At 31.8% G+C, this 17,667-nt stretch overlaps 1 protein-coding gene across 2 annotated transcripts; it reads left to right on the top strand.

Annotated features, from left to right (window-relative positions):
• Positions 1 to 4,887: 4,887 nt before the first annotated feature.
• LOC100787368 (protein ROS1A) lies at positions 4,888 to 16,588 on the top strand. 2 transcript variants are annotated; one of them, XM_006576990.4, is made up of 21 exons: positions 4,888 to 5,343; positions 5,458 to 6,147; positions 6,936 to 8,363; positions 8,471 to 8,875; positions 9,425 to 9,515; positions 9,601 to 10,535; positions 10,605 to 10,903; positions 10,995 to 11,074; positions 11,264 to 11,348; positions 11,420 to 11,511; positions 11,595 to 11,663; positions 11,966 to 12,002; positions 12,097 to 12,179; positions 12,552 to 13,022; positions 13,352 to 13,388; positions 13,469 to 13,526; positions 13,729 to 13,868; positions 14,017 to 14,082; positions 14,183 to 14,297; positions 14,372 to 14,410; positions 16,064 to 16,588. In XM_006576990.4, exons 2-21 carry the CDS (start codon positions 5,658 to 5,660, stop codon positions 16,270 to 16,272), a joined length of 5,229 nt encoding a protein of 1,742 aa, XP_006577053.1. In that variant the 5' UTR covers positions 4,888 to 5,343; positions 5,458 to 5,657; the 3' UTR covers positions 16,273 to 16,588. The 2 variants fall into 2 exon arrangements, with proteins under 2 accessions (XP_006577053.1, XP_025983689.1); XM_026127904.2 differs by having other exon boundaries at positions 6,939 to 8,363.
• Positions 16,589 to 17,667: the final 1,079 nt, after the last annotated feature.

The raw sequence follows: 17,667 nt of genomic DNA on the forward strand, positions 1-17,667 counted from the left end.
CATCTTTTAGATTGTAAATATGAACTAATATAAATCAAAGAGAATCAAATAATGAGAGATTCATAATGAATACTGAATCTGACAAAGTGTAGTAGAATCTGACAAAGTGTAGTAAAAAAGAACCAATTAACAATAGAGAAATTCATAATGAATACTGGGCCTGACATAATCTAGTGAAAGAGAAAACTAAATAACAAAAGAAAAATTTATAATAAATATTGAGTATAACATAGTATAGTGAAAGAAAACTAAATAACAAGAGAGAAATTCATAATAAATATTAAGTTTGACATAGTATAGTGAAAGAAAACTAAATAACAAAAAAGAAATTCATAACCAATATTAAATATGATCCTATAGCTAAAGAAAATCAAATAAAAAGAGAGAAATTTATAACACTATTGTCTCACCAGTCTATTCTTGTTTGACCAGCCACACACATTACATACTGAAAAAACTTTTTCCGCTGTTAGTAAGGTCTACTTTATTGTCTCAAGAACACTTTAATACTTTTATTAGACTTAGCTAGTTAGCTTATCCTTTGAGTTCTAACCACCTTTTGATTTTAAAATGTTAAACTAATAAAAATCAAAACCAAATACTTATTTTTTCCATGATTTTAAATAAAGGTTGATTCTCGTTGCTAGCTCATTAACTCTTCTTAAAAAAATTTAAAAAAACTAAATTATTTTTTTATACTTTTGTAACTATTTATAAAACAAATAAAAAAATCATTTATTGCTTATTTACGTGTATAAAAAAATCATTTATTGCTTATTTACGTGTATAAAAAAATCATCTATTACTTATTTACGTATGAAAGAGTTTACTTTTCTTTAAATAAGAATTGTAAACTTGTATAAATATAAAATAAGAATTGAAAAAATACATTATTAAATAATAAAAAACAGATTTGTAATAACACAAAATAGGGATTTTAAGATAAAAATTTAAAAAATTGTGAAAAGTATTACTAATATTTTTTATCTTGATTTTCTAGTATATAACTAATGTAATTTTTTTATCCTCGAAAACTAATTTATTTTTTTAATAAAAAATAGTTATTAATCCTTCATTACTTTTTTTAAATATATTTTTTTATCATAAATTATTAAAATGAAAGGATAAAATATGTTTGAAGTCCCTATAAAATTTAAAAATTATTAATTTTGTTTTCATAATTTTTTATATTAATTTGATATATTCAAAAATAAAACATATTTGTACTGATCTTTAATAATTCTATTAAATAGTAATTTGGCATGATTAACAAATTACACGTATAATCTAATTATAAATGAATTAAACAAATTATACAAGCTGAAATCTTCTAAAATAAATTAAATAATTTCTAATGGCTAATTTTTTTTTGAAAAATTATAATTTTTTATTTCATCACACTTTTTGATGAGATTATAAAAAAGGTAAAACAACAGTGAGTTTTTGAGTTTTTGCATCTTTCCATTGTTTTGAATAAATAATTAAGTTTATTAACTATGTCAAAAAATCGTTTAATTTATAATAACTAAATTAATATGAAAAATTTTATGAGAATAAAATTAACATTTTTTTAATTTTTAGGACCTCAAACATATTTTACTCAAAATTAAAACATAAAATAATATTTTTAAAAATCACGTTACTTTTTAATTAATCATGTGACTTTTATTAATCTTTGGTTTTAATTATTTATGTATAAATATGTATATTCAAATTTACTTTTCTAACTTTTATGTAAAAGAATACTTTTTTTATTAAACTCTCTCTCACGTGTACGTGTTGATATTTCAAAATAATTATTGATAATAATTTATTTACTTTAAGATTGAATTTTAAATTAGTTAGGATGAACTTTTTTTAATAAATCGGAGTATTAAGATAAAAAAAAAATTATAATTCAAATAATACGAAATTGTTCATTTGAACAATGAAACTTAAGGTATAAATAAGTTAGACCAAATAAGACTTTAATTAAATAGATGTGATTTTACTTATTTTTTAAAAATTAAACCTAAAGCCTATTAAAAAACTATAAAGTTTGAGTAATTAACCTATTTTAATGTCCGCTACGTTATAAAGTTTTTTTTATATAAATTTAACTTATCTGATTTGAATAGGCCAAAGGGAAAAAAAAATAAAACTCTTACGTAAACATACTATAAACTATTAAAATTAAAACCATTATTATCAAAGCACGAGAAATAAAAGGAAAATAAACCCAATAAATTTTATACAAATTAAGTCTAACTTGTTTATATGTATAAACCTATTTTGAAGGTTTAATATGACCTTCATGGTAACATGTTTAAAATTCTATTTTACAAAGCCTCCAAATAAAGCTTAAACTTTCCCTTCAATAAGCATATAGGCTTGACTTACTTACGTGGGTCAATATGCTGAACATTTTAAAAGTAAAACAATATATAATTTTAATAGATTATAACATATAATTTATGTTTAAATTCAACTTATTATCTTTAGAAGGTTTTTTAATTGTCATAAAGTTTAATTTTTTAACCAAATAGATTTTAATAAAAACTTTGATTTATTATATTTCATAAAACAACATGGTTTGGCCAAAGCTTAGTGTAGACAAAACCCTTTTATCTGACGGTTTGATATATTTTTACTCCTAACTAAAATAAAATATAGATCAAATTTCAATCTTACAAAATTAAAAATGACATTCACCTGACGTGCGTACAGAGTAGAAATTTGAAATTATTCTAACAATCAAGTCAGTTAACTAAATGTTTTAAAATAATAATAAAAGGAATAAAGGCAACACAGCTAGTTCCAGAACCCCAAAATGTTAGACTATGAGAATATGAACATATGTATATATTAAAATTATTAAATTTAGTTTAGTGATTGACTTTTTTGTTTAAAGTTCTTGGTTGAACTGAACACACGCATAAAAAATATAAAGAATATAAAAATATAAATATAGACAGTAATTATGTATCAATAATTAATATTAATAATTATTTAAAAGTATTATAACCATTTAAAAAATTACATATATTTGTATTTATTTTTTATTGTTTAAAAAATCCAATTAGCTATGTTCGTTGTTCAACCAAGTAATTTTTCTTAAATAACTCCATGAAGATAGATACACGAATAGATAGATAGGTCTTAAGAGTACTACTTTTCATTAAAAAAATAAAAATCTTAAAAATACTAAAACCCTACATTGGCATATTGAATCCTAATTTTTTATTACTTATACTTAATTATTTAAATTATCTTTATTCATTTTTTATTATTATTCATGGGTTTTGTTATATTTTTTATCCTTCTTATTTGAATTGTGTAAAATTTTGTTCTAAATTTTTAAGTCAATTGAATTCCTTTTTTAAAAAAAGTTTTGTAAATTTGATCTTCCAATGTTTTTGTTTTATGTAAAATTCTCACATTTTCATTTCTACTCGATGTTTTTACAAATTAAATCAATTATTTTTATTGCATTTATTTGAAATTAATCATTAATATAGAATAAAATAAGTAATTAAGAGGATCAATTAGCCATTAACATTTGTAAACTGATATTGGCAAATGATTAAAAAAATATTAAATATCACTAATTAATAATATATTATTTAATATAACATTTTTTTACTTTTTTTTTTAAACCGGGTAATCCTTGAGCAAAAGTCAAGGATTAATTTTTTGAAGTACTTAGATTTATTTAAGAAATTAACATTTCTCATTAAATATATTTTCATACATATGGATTAGAAATTAAATTCATGACCACATATTTAACGAATAAAGTTATCCATAGATTATATCATGTTTTTGTTGATTGTTTTTACTCTTTTTTTAAAAGAAAAGATAGAAAATGACTTAAAAAAAAGATACTTGTGTTTATTTTTTTAAAATTAAATATTAAGTCATGCCAATAATTTATTTAAAATATTAATAAAAAATTAATGTTGATAATTAATTCCTATTAATTATTTTAAAGAAATATTTTTAAATCAAAGTACTATTGTTCATTAGTTTTAATGTTTTTTAATTTTAAAATTGAGCTAGATTAACTTTTCAAGAATACTGTTTCAAGAACATTTAATAATGTCATAAATACTTTTCATTAATTAAAAATTATTTTTTTTATTGTAGCATATTAGATATTTTTATCTTTTGTAATTCTGTACTTTGTATAAAATGCTTAGTAATAAATTTCTCATTTGAACCATTAGGATCAGTCAATTGTAAAGAATTTAAATAGAATACATGAAGTCATATGAAAAATACTATCTTAAAAATTTTAAATCATTTATTTTTCATCTTAATAATTATTTTTATTCGTATTTTAATTTGAGAAATATTATCAACATACTAAAACTTAACACATTTTTATTATTAACTAAAGTTACAAATTATAAATGAGACACAATAAGCGAAATGTTATAAACATATCATTCTTTTTACTAACAAAACATACTTTATAAAACACTTTTTTTTAGGTGACACTTTTAAAATACTTATTGATACAAAATTTTGTTAATTTTATATTATATTTAATAAATCTCTCTTTGATCTAATTTAGATTGTTTGCAACTCTCCTACTCTGCAAGAGATAATCTATCTTTTATAACTATTTGTAAAAACATTCTTTAACCTTAAATACAAATCTGACCGTACATATTTTGTTACAGGAGAGGACGGCAACAAAAGATCTAAACACTAATTAACGCGTTCCACGTAAAGTTTCGATGACGTCGATTTGACGTGATCGAACCTTTACGTGAAAAAGATATACATGCACATGCAAAACATTCACGTGTTTATCGTGTGCATGTATCATTACTCTTCGGATGCACTAGGTTTTCCCATACTAAATAATTAAATGTAACCTAACCTAAGACTTTTAATCGATACTAAATACATTTCTTGAAAGGGAATAGAAGTTATAAAGTAAATTAAACTAGCTGAGGATGCATATGCAAGCTCATAGAATTTTGTGAAAGTTCTATTTTCTTCTTCTCTCACATTCAGGGAAAATGATTTATTTTTCGCATAATTTGCCGCATATAGATATATGAAATCAGATCTCCGGCATTGACTCGATAAATCTACAGTAACAATATTCGCATGAATTTCTCCGATTTTCTGCTTCAGCTTCGGTTTTGGTCGCATGGAAGTTCCTATTCACCGCGAGCAAAAAACGGAGGTTTCAACTAGAATCAGCCAATATTGTTTATGCTGTGTTGCCTTCTTTTCCACACACATGGTCGACAAACTTTTGCAATTTTTACTTTAATTAAATCCTTTTAATTATCTGTAATTACTATCTTGACTAGCATCAGCTTTGTCAGTCACCGGTTGCTTTCAGAGGTAATTCAGAAACCTACCTCGATTAATGTTGAGAAACCGCATCTTGTTCTGTATTTAATTTATCTTATTTATTGATGTTTGTTTCCCCAAAACACATTTATTTTTCTTTGGCAGGTTTGTCCCCGAAAATAGACCTTAAAATTGCCATCTCTCTGAAAACAGAAGATGACTGGATAAAGTGTGCTCTTCAACGGAAAATTGATCACTCCTGAAACAGTTTCACGCTGCTATTTTGTTTGCCAAATACTTTTGTTGAACCCTTTTGCTCAACAAAGATTTTTCTCAGTTCTAACTGAGAGGTCTAAAGCAACTAAATGGAGGTTGGAGAAACAGAGAGAAACAAGCTTCAAGGGCAGGTTCCTTGGGTCCCCACCACCCCTTTGATGCCCATTCTTCCAAAACCAGGGCCGATCTGGACTCCTATGGAGGGAAACCACCTATACTCTCATTCCAATGGGTTAACAGCATGTTTTGAACCCTCCTGTTGCGCAGAGATAAACAACTGGTCTCACCCCCGGTCAGAACCTGTGGTTTTAGCCTATGGCAATGCCAAAACTCGAGTACCAATATCCTTTGATGAAATTCCCAGTTCAAGTAACGGCATTGCTGAACTTTTAACTCAGGGAGATGCTCCATCCGCATATTCAAATGCAACACATGCTGGGTTTTTTAACCAATTTGCTCATGCGTTTAATGCACAGTTCAACCCCCACCCGACCTATGCATTACTTAGCCATCAATATCATCTCTCTCGTGAGGAACCTTTTGTCAACACTGTCCATGATCAGTTCCAAGATCTTCAGGGTAAGGTCAATAAATTTTTGTTTATGCTTTGCATTGTTTTGTAGCATTGTATTAAAACTTCTTCATTTGAGAACCATCTGGCACACAGCCAGCACTGGCACTTTGCGGGTGTCAATTACCAGCGATGTGCACCAGCTGAAGAAAGTAAAACCCATACTTACAAAATTGAAATGTAACATTGAATATGATGTTTAAGGGTGGTGCGATAGAAGTAGTGTTTGGCATATAACCGCTGTGAGAAACGAACTTGGATCCTCTCCTGCCTTTACCGCCAAAATATTCATCTTGCATAACATTCTCTTCCCTCTCTAATTGTACAATGACTAAGATCCTTCCTACATATTAGCTGGACAAAAACACCTCAGAAGAGAATCCAAGATCGTGAGAAGCAACTGCAGTGGGAAAAACAAGATAAATTTTAACTAGTCATTGAATAGCATAGGCAGCTTCTACTGGCTTGCAAATTCTATCTTATTGAGTTCTGTTATTTGACCGACTTTTGTGAACATCAATAATGTATTTTTATGCTTGACTACACCTGTTGATAATTTTTTCCCTCTCCATATCACAAGGGTAATATTTTTCTCCTATCTTATTATCCATCATTAATGAATTTTGAATCAGTAGGCCAATTTTGAACATTTTACACACTTTCAACATTTTTTTATGTTCCTTATAATAATCAGACTCTAATTCACATTTATGTAATGTCCTGTAGCAGACACACATTTTTTTTCTGTTCCTTATAATAATCAGACTCTAATTCACATTTATGTAATGTCTTGTAGCAGGCACGTCATACTTTTCTTACTGTAGCAAGACATTTCCCCAAATTGCCCCACATTTAGATAATGCCATTGCAGCAGAAACCAGACAAGATGCAATGACACAGATGACTATAGAAGAAAGGAACCGAGAGGGAGAAGAGAAAAATGTCCCAGCAGCAAAGTGCAATAATCCACACAGCAAACTCTATGACCCTGTTACAGAAATTGCTGCTGTATCTACACCACACAAGGAGAATCACAACCACAAGGAAATAAGCCATGATTTTGATCTGAATAAAACACCTCAACCAAAACCAAGAAGAAGAAAGCACCGCCCCAAGGTCATAAAAGAAGGCAAATCCAAAAGAACTAGCAAGCAAGTCAATGCAGAGGTTCTGTCAAAAGAAAAGCTAACTGACAAGAGAAAGGCAAGGAGGAAAGGATTGAACACAACTTCTACTCCTCAAACAGAAATGACAGGAGAATGGACAAAACCATTGATGCCTGAATCTGCCAAAAAGACATGTAGAAGGTCTTTGAATTTTGACATTGGAGAACCAAGAGATGACAATTCTGCATATGGAGAAACTATGCACTTTGGCAGAGACACCAGTGTGGTGATTGAAGAAACACGGGCTTGGATGATTGCCCACAATGGACATGAAAAGAGTGCAAAAACACTATCAAAATCAGTAGCACAATCAAGTCCAAATGACTTGAACAGCACAGGGTCAGGATTACATATAGTTGGTTCCAAAAGAAAACAATCTGGTATTGAACAGGTAGATAATAGCAGCATTAACCAGATTGGAGCACAATACAATGCTGTGCAGGCATACTGCCAAAAGTATTCGGTTCAATTTCCAAATGTTCAGAAGAAAAGGAGAAGTGAAAAGGGGAGAATTTCAAAGGCATCCCATAAATCTTCCATGACTGCCACAAAAGATGTACGACTGGCAACATGCCCACAAGAAGATGCTAGATCACATTCTTATGCATCAAGTCTCAACTGCTGGGCTTCTTCTGAATATAATGCAGCTGGGGTCTCTGTAATTACAGATACAGAAAGAGCTATTCATGATAAACCTCAATCATTAGAGTACAACTTATCTTTAGGGCAGAGGAGGCCAACCAAAAGAAGATCAAGAGTCCCTACTAGAATTCATGATTGTTCTTTACTGACCATAACCAGAAACTCTGATACCAAACTAGCACTTACTGCAAAAGAAACATGCAGTTCTGACAGACAAACATCTGGGGATGCAAAAAGACCACAGACATGCATTGATGCTTTAGTTGCAGAGATGCGAGGATCACTCACAAAAAAGAAACGAACTAGGAAGAGAAGTATTCCTGTCAATTCAAAATATTCCTGCACAAATGAAATGCAACAGCACCATAAAGTTGTGTTGGAAAATCATAGCATATCACACTCACACAACGCATTAGGTAACTCAACTGAATATTTTTTTTTTTGGGTCAATAACATTATTGTTGCTATAGAACAAACAATTCTACCAAACTGTTTGTCTTAATACTTTAGGTGATTGATGCAGGTGTTGCTTGTGAAGACATATGGAAAAACATACATACTGTGGACACTTTAACCGAGCAATTTGAACGTCTAAACATATACAGAGAAGCCAGAGAGATTGTGTTGCATGGGCAAAATATGCTTGTCCCTTATAACCAGCAAAATCAGAAGAACAAGCGTCTTGTCCATGAATACGGCACCATCATTCCGTTCGAGGGCCCATTTGATCCCATAAGAAAACAGCGCCCACGACCTAAAGTTGACCTTGATGAGGAGACTAATAGAGTGTGGAAGCTTCTAATGTTGGATATAAACAGTCATGGGATCAATGGAACAGATGAAGACAAGGCCAAATGGTGGGAAGATGAACGAAATGTGTTCCGTGGACGAGCAGAATCATTTATTGCACGGATGCATCTTGTACAAGGTATCTATGATATCTTTCAAGAATGTCTATGCACTATTCACATACACCTGACAAATAAATACTCACCTAGTTGTGCTTAAGGAGGAAGAAGTGAGAACATTATCCATTAGGAACATACCAATAAATTTAACAATATCTGTTTTCCTGCCTTACAAAAATCAGCTGTAAATCCCACTTACGGAAAACCAAGAGACGAGGAACACTGAAGAAATTCACATGAAATATAAAATAATCTTTACAATAGACCAGTAGGAAAATCCTAATCAAATTCTAAAACTAAAATATTAGGAAGTCCCACATTGCCTGCCTCAATTCTTGAGGTGCAACTTATATATTTGTTAGGCAACTTCACTTAGTGTCAATTGGTTTTAAGTTGAAATCTAACATAAAATACATTAGACTAAATACAGAAACTAAAAATATTATCTGAAGATAAAGTAAACTAAATTATCAAAAGGAATAATCACAAATTAACCTAAATATGCTTATCCATTCTGCATCACTCAGTTTCACAGTTCACGTACTAATGATGTAACATACATTCAACAGGAGACAGACGCTTTTCTCCATGGAAAGGATCAGTTGTGGATTCTGTTATTGGAGTTTTCCTCACTCAAAATGTCTCGGACCATCTTTCCAGGTAGAAATTATGCAAGCATTGTTACTCAGAAACGTACATTTAAAAGAAACAATACATTTGACTTTTTTCCCTTTTTTGTTGGCAGTTCTGCATTCATGTCCCTGGCTGCTCGATTTCCTCTAAGGTCAAGTAGTAACTACAAAACATGCCCCGAGGAAAGCACAAGTTTGGTAATCAATGAGCCACAAGTGATCATTGTGGAGCCAGAAGAAAATGAAAAACTGGATGAGAAAATATCGGATCAATCTGTTTGTGAATTGAATTCTATGACAATAGACATCATTGAGCATTCTGAAGAAAGAGAAGTTGTTGACAGGAACAATTCCTGCAGAACTAATGGCGGCTTAATTGGTGTAGCAGATGAATCAAACAGCAAATTGCTGGAATCAGCTCAAAGACATAACAGTGAACATAGTCCAGTGGAGAGTGGAGCAATTAGTGCTGTGACTGGGGAAGGGCCAAAAAATTTATGTCATGGGAGTCTTGGGAAAGAGTTAAATGGCGTATTTTCATCCCAATGCTCTGCCATTACATCTCAAATATCAGGAGGTTTTTCAATTGATCAAAATCCTGAAAAGATAGGATCATTCTCAGATAGCAACTCAGAAATAGAAGACCTGTCTAGCGCTGCCAAGTACAATAGTTATTATAATAGAATTTCTTTCAGTGAGCTTTTAGAAATGGCAAGTTCAACCATGTTGCATGAAGTTAACAGTCAAAGAAGCAAATCAACTGAGAACTTAGGAGATACATGTGATCAGTCTATAGACATGAAGCATGACAACCTGGCAGAAAACTTGGAAAAATCGGATGTTACTCAAGGCTCCGCAGAAGCACCCATCACCAATGGATATACTTTTAAAATAACCCCAAACTCAGGAGTACTTGAGGTTAACTGTTATGATCCTCTCAAAATAGAAGTCCCATCAAGTGGCTCCTCAAAGGGTAAAGATGAGAATGACAATAGATCTAGTTTCCCAACAGAGTCTGACTGCCAGGCTGCAATTGTCCATTCTCAAGGTATGCTATCTCAATCCCATCCTCAGCAACAAAGTAATCATGAGCAGCATAACGTTTTCCACATTTCAGGACAAACTGAAGATCCAATGCAGAAAGCAAGGGGACTAGATTTTGGTAGGAATGAAAGCAGTAAGATAGATTCTTCCCCTGTAAAATTAAGGAGCAGGGAGCATGGAAAAGAGAAAAAGAATAACTTTGATTGGGATAGTTTAAGAATACAAGCAGAAGCTAAGGCAGGGAAAAGAGAAAAGACAGAGAACACCATGGACTCCTTGGACTGGGATGCTGTTAGACGCGCAGATGTCAGTGAAATTGCCAATGCAATCAAAGAAAGGGGCATGAACAACATGCTTGCTGAACGTATTCAGGTAGAATCTAAAATCCAAGAAATATTATTTATCTGCATTAATTAGAAATAAAAGCTTTCAACATAGAATATGTCAATGATTTACTATGCAGAGTTTCCTGAATCTATTGGTTGACAAGCATGGGGGCATCGATCTTGAGTGGCTGAGAGATGTTCCACCTGATCAAGCAAAGTAAGTCAAGAGATTAGTTAAACTACTTCATTGAAATCATATTTCCATGTTGGTATAGTTTTCAAACCCAACATCTTGAGCTCTCAATTCACTAGTAACACAAATAGATATGCACACTCACACAAGCAGTTAGAGCTTATTCATGCTATCAGAAAAAATGCATAATGTTAATTCAACTTATACATCCAGAGAATTCTTGCTCAGCATAAGGGGATTGGGATTGAAAAGTGTGGAGTGTGTACGACTCTTAACACTACACCATCTTGCCTTTCCGGTAAGTTGAAAACTGAAGTATGAAATTGGATGAATATGAACATATTTGAATAGTTTATTGCTACACATTAGGTGGACACAAATGTTGGACGTATAGCAGTAAGATTGGGATGGGTGCCTCTCCAGCCACTGCCAGAGTCACTACAGTTGCATCTTCTAGAATTGTGAGTACTTCAAAAATAAATGGTATAAGGCAAGTTATTCAATTAGAAAATAAGAGCTAACCTAACATCATTGGACTGTGTAGGTACCCAGTGTTGGAGTCCATACAAAAATATCTCTGGCCCCGGCTCTGCAAGCTAGACCAAAGAACATTGTAATGATTTATTTTCAATTTAAAGTTATAGATTAAATGATACAATTTTCTTCTTATAATTTATCTATAAATATAACTTTTATCTATGGCCAATTTAAAACATTTATACAATATCATGAGATCATGCAAAGCCACATCATTCAAAGAGTTTGAGTAAGATAACAACTATCTGAGATGATGTACTCTTTTAATTATCTGGAAATACTTATGATAGTGTTCAAAAGTTCTCTATTAACAGTGAATAAAAAATTAAACTCTATATTTATTGATTATTTTTCTTGTTTTGTTGCTATTTATTAAAGGTATGAGCTGCATTACCAGCTGATTACATTTGGAAAGGTAAACTACATTTTTCTCATACAATAGAGAGACTGAGCCTACTTAAGTGAAACCCTGTTGTGATTGGAACGCAAACTAAAATCAATTCATGCAGGTCTTCTGTACTAAAAGCAAGCCAAATTGCAATGCTTGCCCAATGAGAGGGGAATGCAGACACTTTGCAAGTGCTTTTGCAAGGTATGTCTTTGATAAATTGAGATTCTTTGAACCTATTATGCATGCAATAAAGGGGAAAAAAACATTGTTATGCAATGCACCATCACCCGGAAACTTTTCACACACACTAGAAAATACTGCAAATATTATTGTCAGAAAAATAGAGGAGAGTTGGAAGACAAAATTATATGAAGTTCATAACCAGTATCAATATGCTCAATAGCTCATTATATTGACAGCACTCTAATTGTATTTTATAATCAACAGTAAACTTAGAAAACAAACTTACGAAAATGATGTCAGTACCACTTTAGAGATTAACTTATATGCATGTATTGCAATTATGAATTATGATAGACCAATTTGCAAAATGTTAAATAATAAATATTGCAGTGCAAGGCTCGCCCTGCCAGGATCAGAGCAGAAGAGTATAGTTATCACAACTGGAAACAATGCAACTGAGCAGAACCCATCACTAGTCATCAATCAGCTGCCCTTGCTTCTCCCTGAAAATATAAACCAAGCAGAACTTCAACAAACAGAAGTGATCAGGCAACTAGAAGCAAAATCTGAAATCAACATCAGCCAACCTATTATTGAAGAGCCAGCAACTCCAGAGCCAGAATGCTCCCAAGTATCCGAAAATGATATAGAGGATACCTTCAATGAGGAATCATGTGAAATTCCCACCATCAAACTAGACATAGAAGAGTTCACTTTGAACTTACAAAACTATATGCAAGAAAACATGGAACTTCAAGAAGGTGAAATGTCAAAGGCCTTGGTTGCTCTACATCCAGGTGCTGCATGCATTCCTACACCCAAGCTGAAGAATGTGAGCCGGTTGCGAACAGAGCATTATGTGTAAGTGCTAAAACTAAATCATGTTGGACTAATAAATTGGAATGCACAATTTTAATACCAAAAAACACGCTAACTAATGGAATGAGAGACTAAATTAATAAGCCCTGCAAAAGCAAGAACAGCAATACATGATATATGATTTGCTTTTGTCCAGAATTTCATTAACCTTGAGACATGCAAAGATGAAGAGTTGACCTCAAGAAAAAAAAATGATCAGAATCTCACTTCAATACACTCTAGTACTTAGTTCTAATGGGCATCATATCCATCATTCTATATTAATGAAAAGTTCTTACAATTTATACTGATATTCTGTTCCCTTCATGCAGTTATGAACTCCCTGATTCACATCCCCTTCTGAATGGGGTTAGTTATTACTACATCCATTAACCATAGTTGTATTTTATGCTATATGCCTAATTTTATTAATTTGTTGTGAACTACAGTGGAACAAGCGAGAACCTGATGATCCAGGCAAATACCTTCTAGCTATATGGACTCCAGGTGGACAAAAATAACTTTACCACCATGCCCTTTCTAAATTAAATTGGATTGATTGTAAAGTTTTTGTTGGCATTCTACAGCATTCTATGTAGGGACATTTTTATTCTCAAAAAAAAAAAGTTGGGACATTTTACAGTATATGATTGCTTTTGGTTTTCTGGTGTTTTACAATTCATTTTACCAAATACAATGTGTTTAACAGGGGAGACAGCAGATTCTATACAGCCACCAGAAAGCAAATGCAGCTCTCAGGAATGTGGCCGGCTCTGTAATGAGAATGAATGTTTTTCATGCAACAGTTTCCGTGAAGCAAGTTCACAGATAGTTCGAGGGACACTCCTGGTCTGAATGCTTAATTCAAATTTCAACATACATTGTTTATTAATTTTTATGCATTATAACATTATAGTGGAAAAACTAAGCTGGGTAGGAGTAATTTTCTTATGAATGCAAGTATTATAATAAGCTGACCAGATATATTCATGAATAGATACCATGTCGAACAGCTATGAGAGGGAGCTTTCCGCTAAATGGCACCTATTTTCAAGTCAACGAGGTAAAATAGCGTGGAATCTCATTATCAAATCTTTTTCCCTTAAATAAATATATATGTTTTTGTAATTTAAGAAGTACTAAAAACATGTCATTTGAAGCAGGTCTTTGCAGACAATGACTCAAGTCTTAACCCAATTAGTGTTCCCCGAAGTTGGATCTGGAACCTTGATAGGCGAACAGTGTATTTTGGAACCTCCATACCATCTATATTCAAAGGTAAACTCTTAAAAGTTAACCTATTATAACAGATATCAAACAAATAAATTGACTGTAAGCTTTTTGCCAACCAGGTTTATCAACACGAGAAATTCAACAATGCTTTTGGAGAGGTAAGATTTAGTTCCTAGAATGTAATCCTGTTTATTGTAATTGGATATCCTAGTTCAGCTTATTTTTATCGGTGCAATAGCATTCATTTGTTTGCAGACTTTTTAGACACACTAAGAGGTCAAAGGAATAAAACCTAACACACTTGTACAATTTGATTCACTCGTCACATGATGAATGGCACCACCATGTGTCACCAGCTATCTGTCGCTCTTGGGTTAAAACATCTAATTCATCTATAGAAGGACAGTGGAGTGTGTAGTCATTTCACAATATGTGCTACACTTCCACTTTTATAAATGCTACTTAAGTTTGAATCTGTAGCACATTAAATAATTAAGGTTAAATTACCCATTTTGTCCTTATAATTTCACGATCCATACTTTTTTAGTTCATATAGTTTGAAAATGATTTTTTTAGTTCCTATCGTTTATATTTTAATTTTCTTTTAGTTCCTATACTTTAAAAGTGATCTTTTTAGTCCTTATAGTTTGTATTTTAATTCTCTTTTAGTTCCTATAATTTGAAAATAATATTTTTAGTCCATATAATTTGTATTTTAATTACCTCTTAGTTCTTATTACAAAAAAATATATATAAAAATAATTAGCTGCAAATTAGTTATAAATTTTTAACTATTTTTTTATTGCAAATTATTCTGCGATAAATTAGTTACAAATTATTTGCTAATATTTTTGTAATTAATTGTAATGAATGATATTACTCATATTTTGATGGTAAGAACTAAAAGGGAATTAAATTATAAAGTATAGGGACTAAAAAAACCACTTTAAAATTATAGGGACTAAAAAGGAATTAAAATATAAATTATAAGGATTAAAAAAATCACTTTCAAACTGTGACTAAAAGATAATTAAAATGTAAATTATAGGACTAAAAAAATCACTTTAAAACTATAAGGACTAAAAGATTAAATGATAAAACTATAGGGACCAAATGAGTAATTAAACCAATAATTAAATAACTGTATACAAACAAGGACAGAAACATCACAGTTCCAATCAATTAGAAACATGACTTCCTTCGCAAGTGATGAGGCATTTGAAAACTTTTGACCCAGTCAAGTTTATATGGCAACTTCTAGTTCTACTTACTAGTAAAGCCAACCGTGTAGTTTAATTCCAGCAACAACACTCCTTAATCAGAACGAACTAAAAGCCTGAAACCATAGTTGATACTTGATTGAAACTCTCCTTGGTAGGAATTCCCTTTTGCCAAAGAACTCTGACCAAGGACTTTTTTTAATAATTTGGCAAGCAACCACGTTTCTCCTCATCAATTCAGTCATTTCATACTTGGTCTTCCATATGCTCTTCTCACATTGGAATATTCGCATGTACATATTAGAATGTTTGCCATATCTGTTTTATATCTATCTCGATCATCTTATTTTCATACCAATTTGTATATCTGACAATCATGATTCCTTTCTATTTTTTTGGACTAATACGGCATACTACTTTTAAGTGCTTCTACAAACAATTTTTCATTTCTTGCTATTGTTTTAGTTAGAGTTTATTTCTAAAACAATGATGAAAAGGCACTCTTTCCTAATAGGAGGAACACCTCTACAAGAAAAGCAAGTGACCATATAACCTAACACATCTAAACAAGTAGTGAAAAATGTTTTGCAGGATATGTCTGCGTGCGTGGATTTGACCGGGAAAAGCGAGCACCCCGACCTCTGTTGGCTAGACTACACTTCCCGGTTAGCAGGTTGCCTAAGAATAGGGATAAGACCCAACAAGAGTCCGCATCGGCAAACTCACAAGGATTGAATTTTAAACAAAATCCAGAACAGCCAGAATTGCTTTCCAACATTCGGCAGACCGGAGGATCCTGAAGGCAAATAATTGTCATTTAATATTCATCCTGTACTCTGTGTATAATAACGACAAAGTCATTGTCATGCTCAGATACTGAGCAGTTTTCCCAGACTAGGACTAGGACCAAGACAGTAAAATGGTAACAAAGTAGCTTTTTAGCTCCATGAAGATTGAAGAGGAATGTGAGCTAGGTGAGATATGAGGCTATTTGCGCAGGAGCTCAGTATAGATACACATACACTCATCAGTATTCTTCTAGATTTTTATGTCTTTCAAAAGACTAGTTCCGCTTGTAGAAATTATCAGATTTTCAACTCGCGATTCAGTTTCTTAGTTGCAGAAAGATTTCATTACTATTTACCAAATAATTTATAATTCCTCCAAATTCTAGAACTACTAGCAACAAACTAAGGTCACTCATCGGCAAGTTCAAATTGTAATGATAATTGTTAACCATAGTTAGTAGTATAGTAATTCGTAAGTATCACCAAAAAGATGAACAGATAACTCAAATCAATCATAACGTAATACAGATATCAATTTGAAGTCTTGCAACGAGGAACGGAAAACTGAAAGTATATAGTTTTTTCAGATCAAGAAGAGTACCTTTTGTTAAGTCTTGACACTCAGAACCAAAAACTGGAAAGCTGATTTGCTGAGAATGAGAAGAGCGAGGTAGATGCGAAGTGCGAACGAGTGTAAAGAGTTAACGAAATGTGCAGTATAGTATATATATTTCTCCTTTTTGCCGCCTTACCGCCACTTTCATATGCATTTCCCTCCCTTTTTATTTATATTTGTTGATTTTGTTTGCGTCTCGGGCAAGGGGTAACTCTGTCTTTGGTGTGTGTGTGTGGGGTGGGGGTCAGTTCGGTGAATTAATTGATTTAATTCTACTTTAACATGTTTTTTTATCCATAGTTATCAAATATAGACGTTGGGAGTTACAACAACTCATGCAATCTTCGTAAAGAAAAAAAACTAATGCAATCAACAGTGATTGAATTGATAGTAATAATCAAGTTTATACTTTTTTTTTTTTTGGGAATGGAAGGGGGAGACCCCTAAGAACTATCCATTAAAAACCACGAGGAAACGTGGTAGAGGATACATCTACCAAAACTACAGTTGATAAAAATTGAGGAACAATCTCAAAAATTTGTAGCTGTCTATCTAAGGACAAACCAAACTTAACTAAACAATCAGCCACTTGATTTCCTTCTCTTAAGGCATGATGCCACGAAATGCTACCTCCAAGCTCTAGAACTTCAGTATTTCTTGACTTAAACTAAAGCATGGATGGTGAGTAGGGCATCCATTAGTGAGCAGTGTAATGGCTACTTGCGAGTCTGATTCTACTTGAAACTGTTGGAAACCACGACTCCAAGCAATCTGCACACCAATTTTAATGG

This window comes from Glycine max, chromosome 3 (genome assembly GCF_000004515.6).
Source record: "Glycine max cultivar Williams 82 chromosome 3, Glycine_max_v4.0, whole genome shotgun sequence".
Lineage (NCBI taxonomy): Eukaryota > Viridiplantae > Streptophyta > Magnoliopsida > Fabales > Fabaceae > Glycine > Glycine max.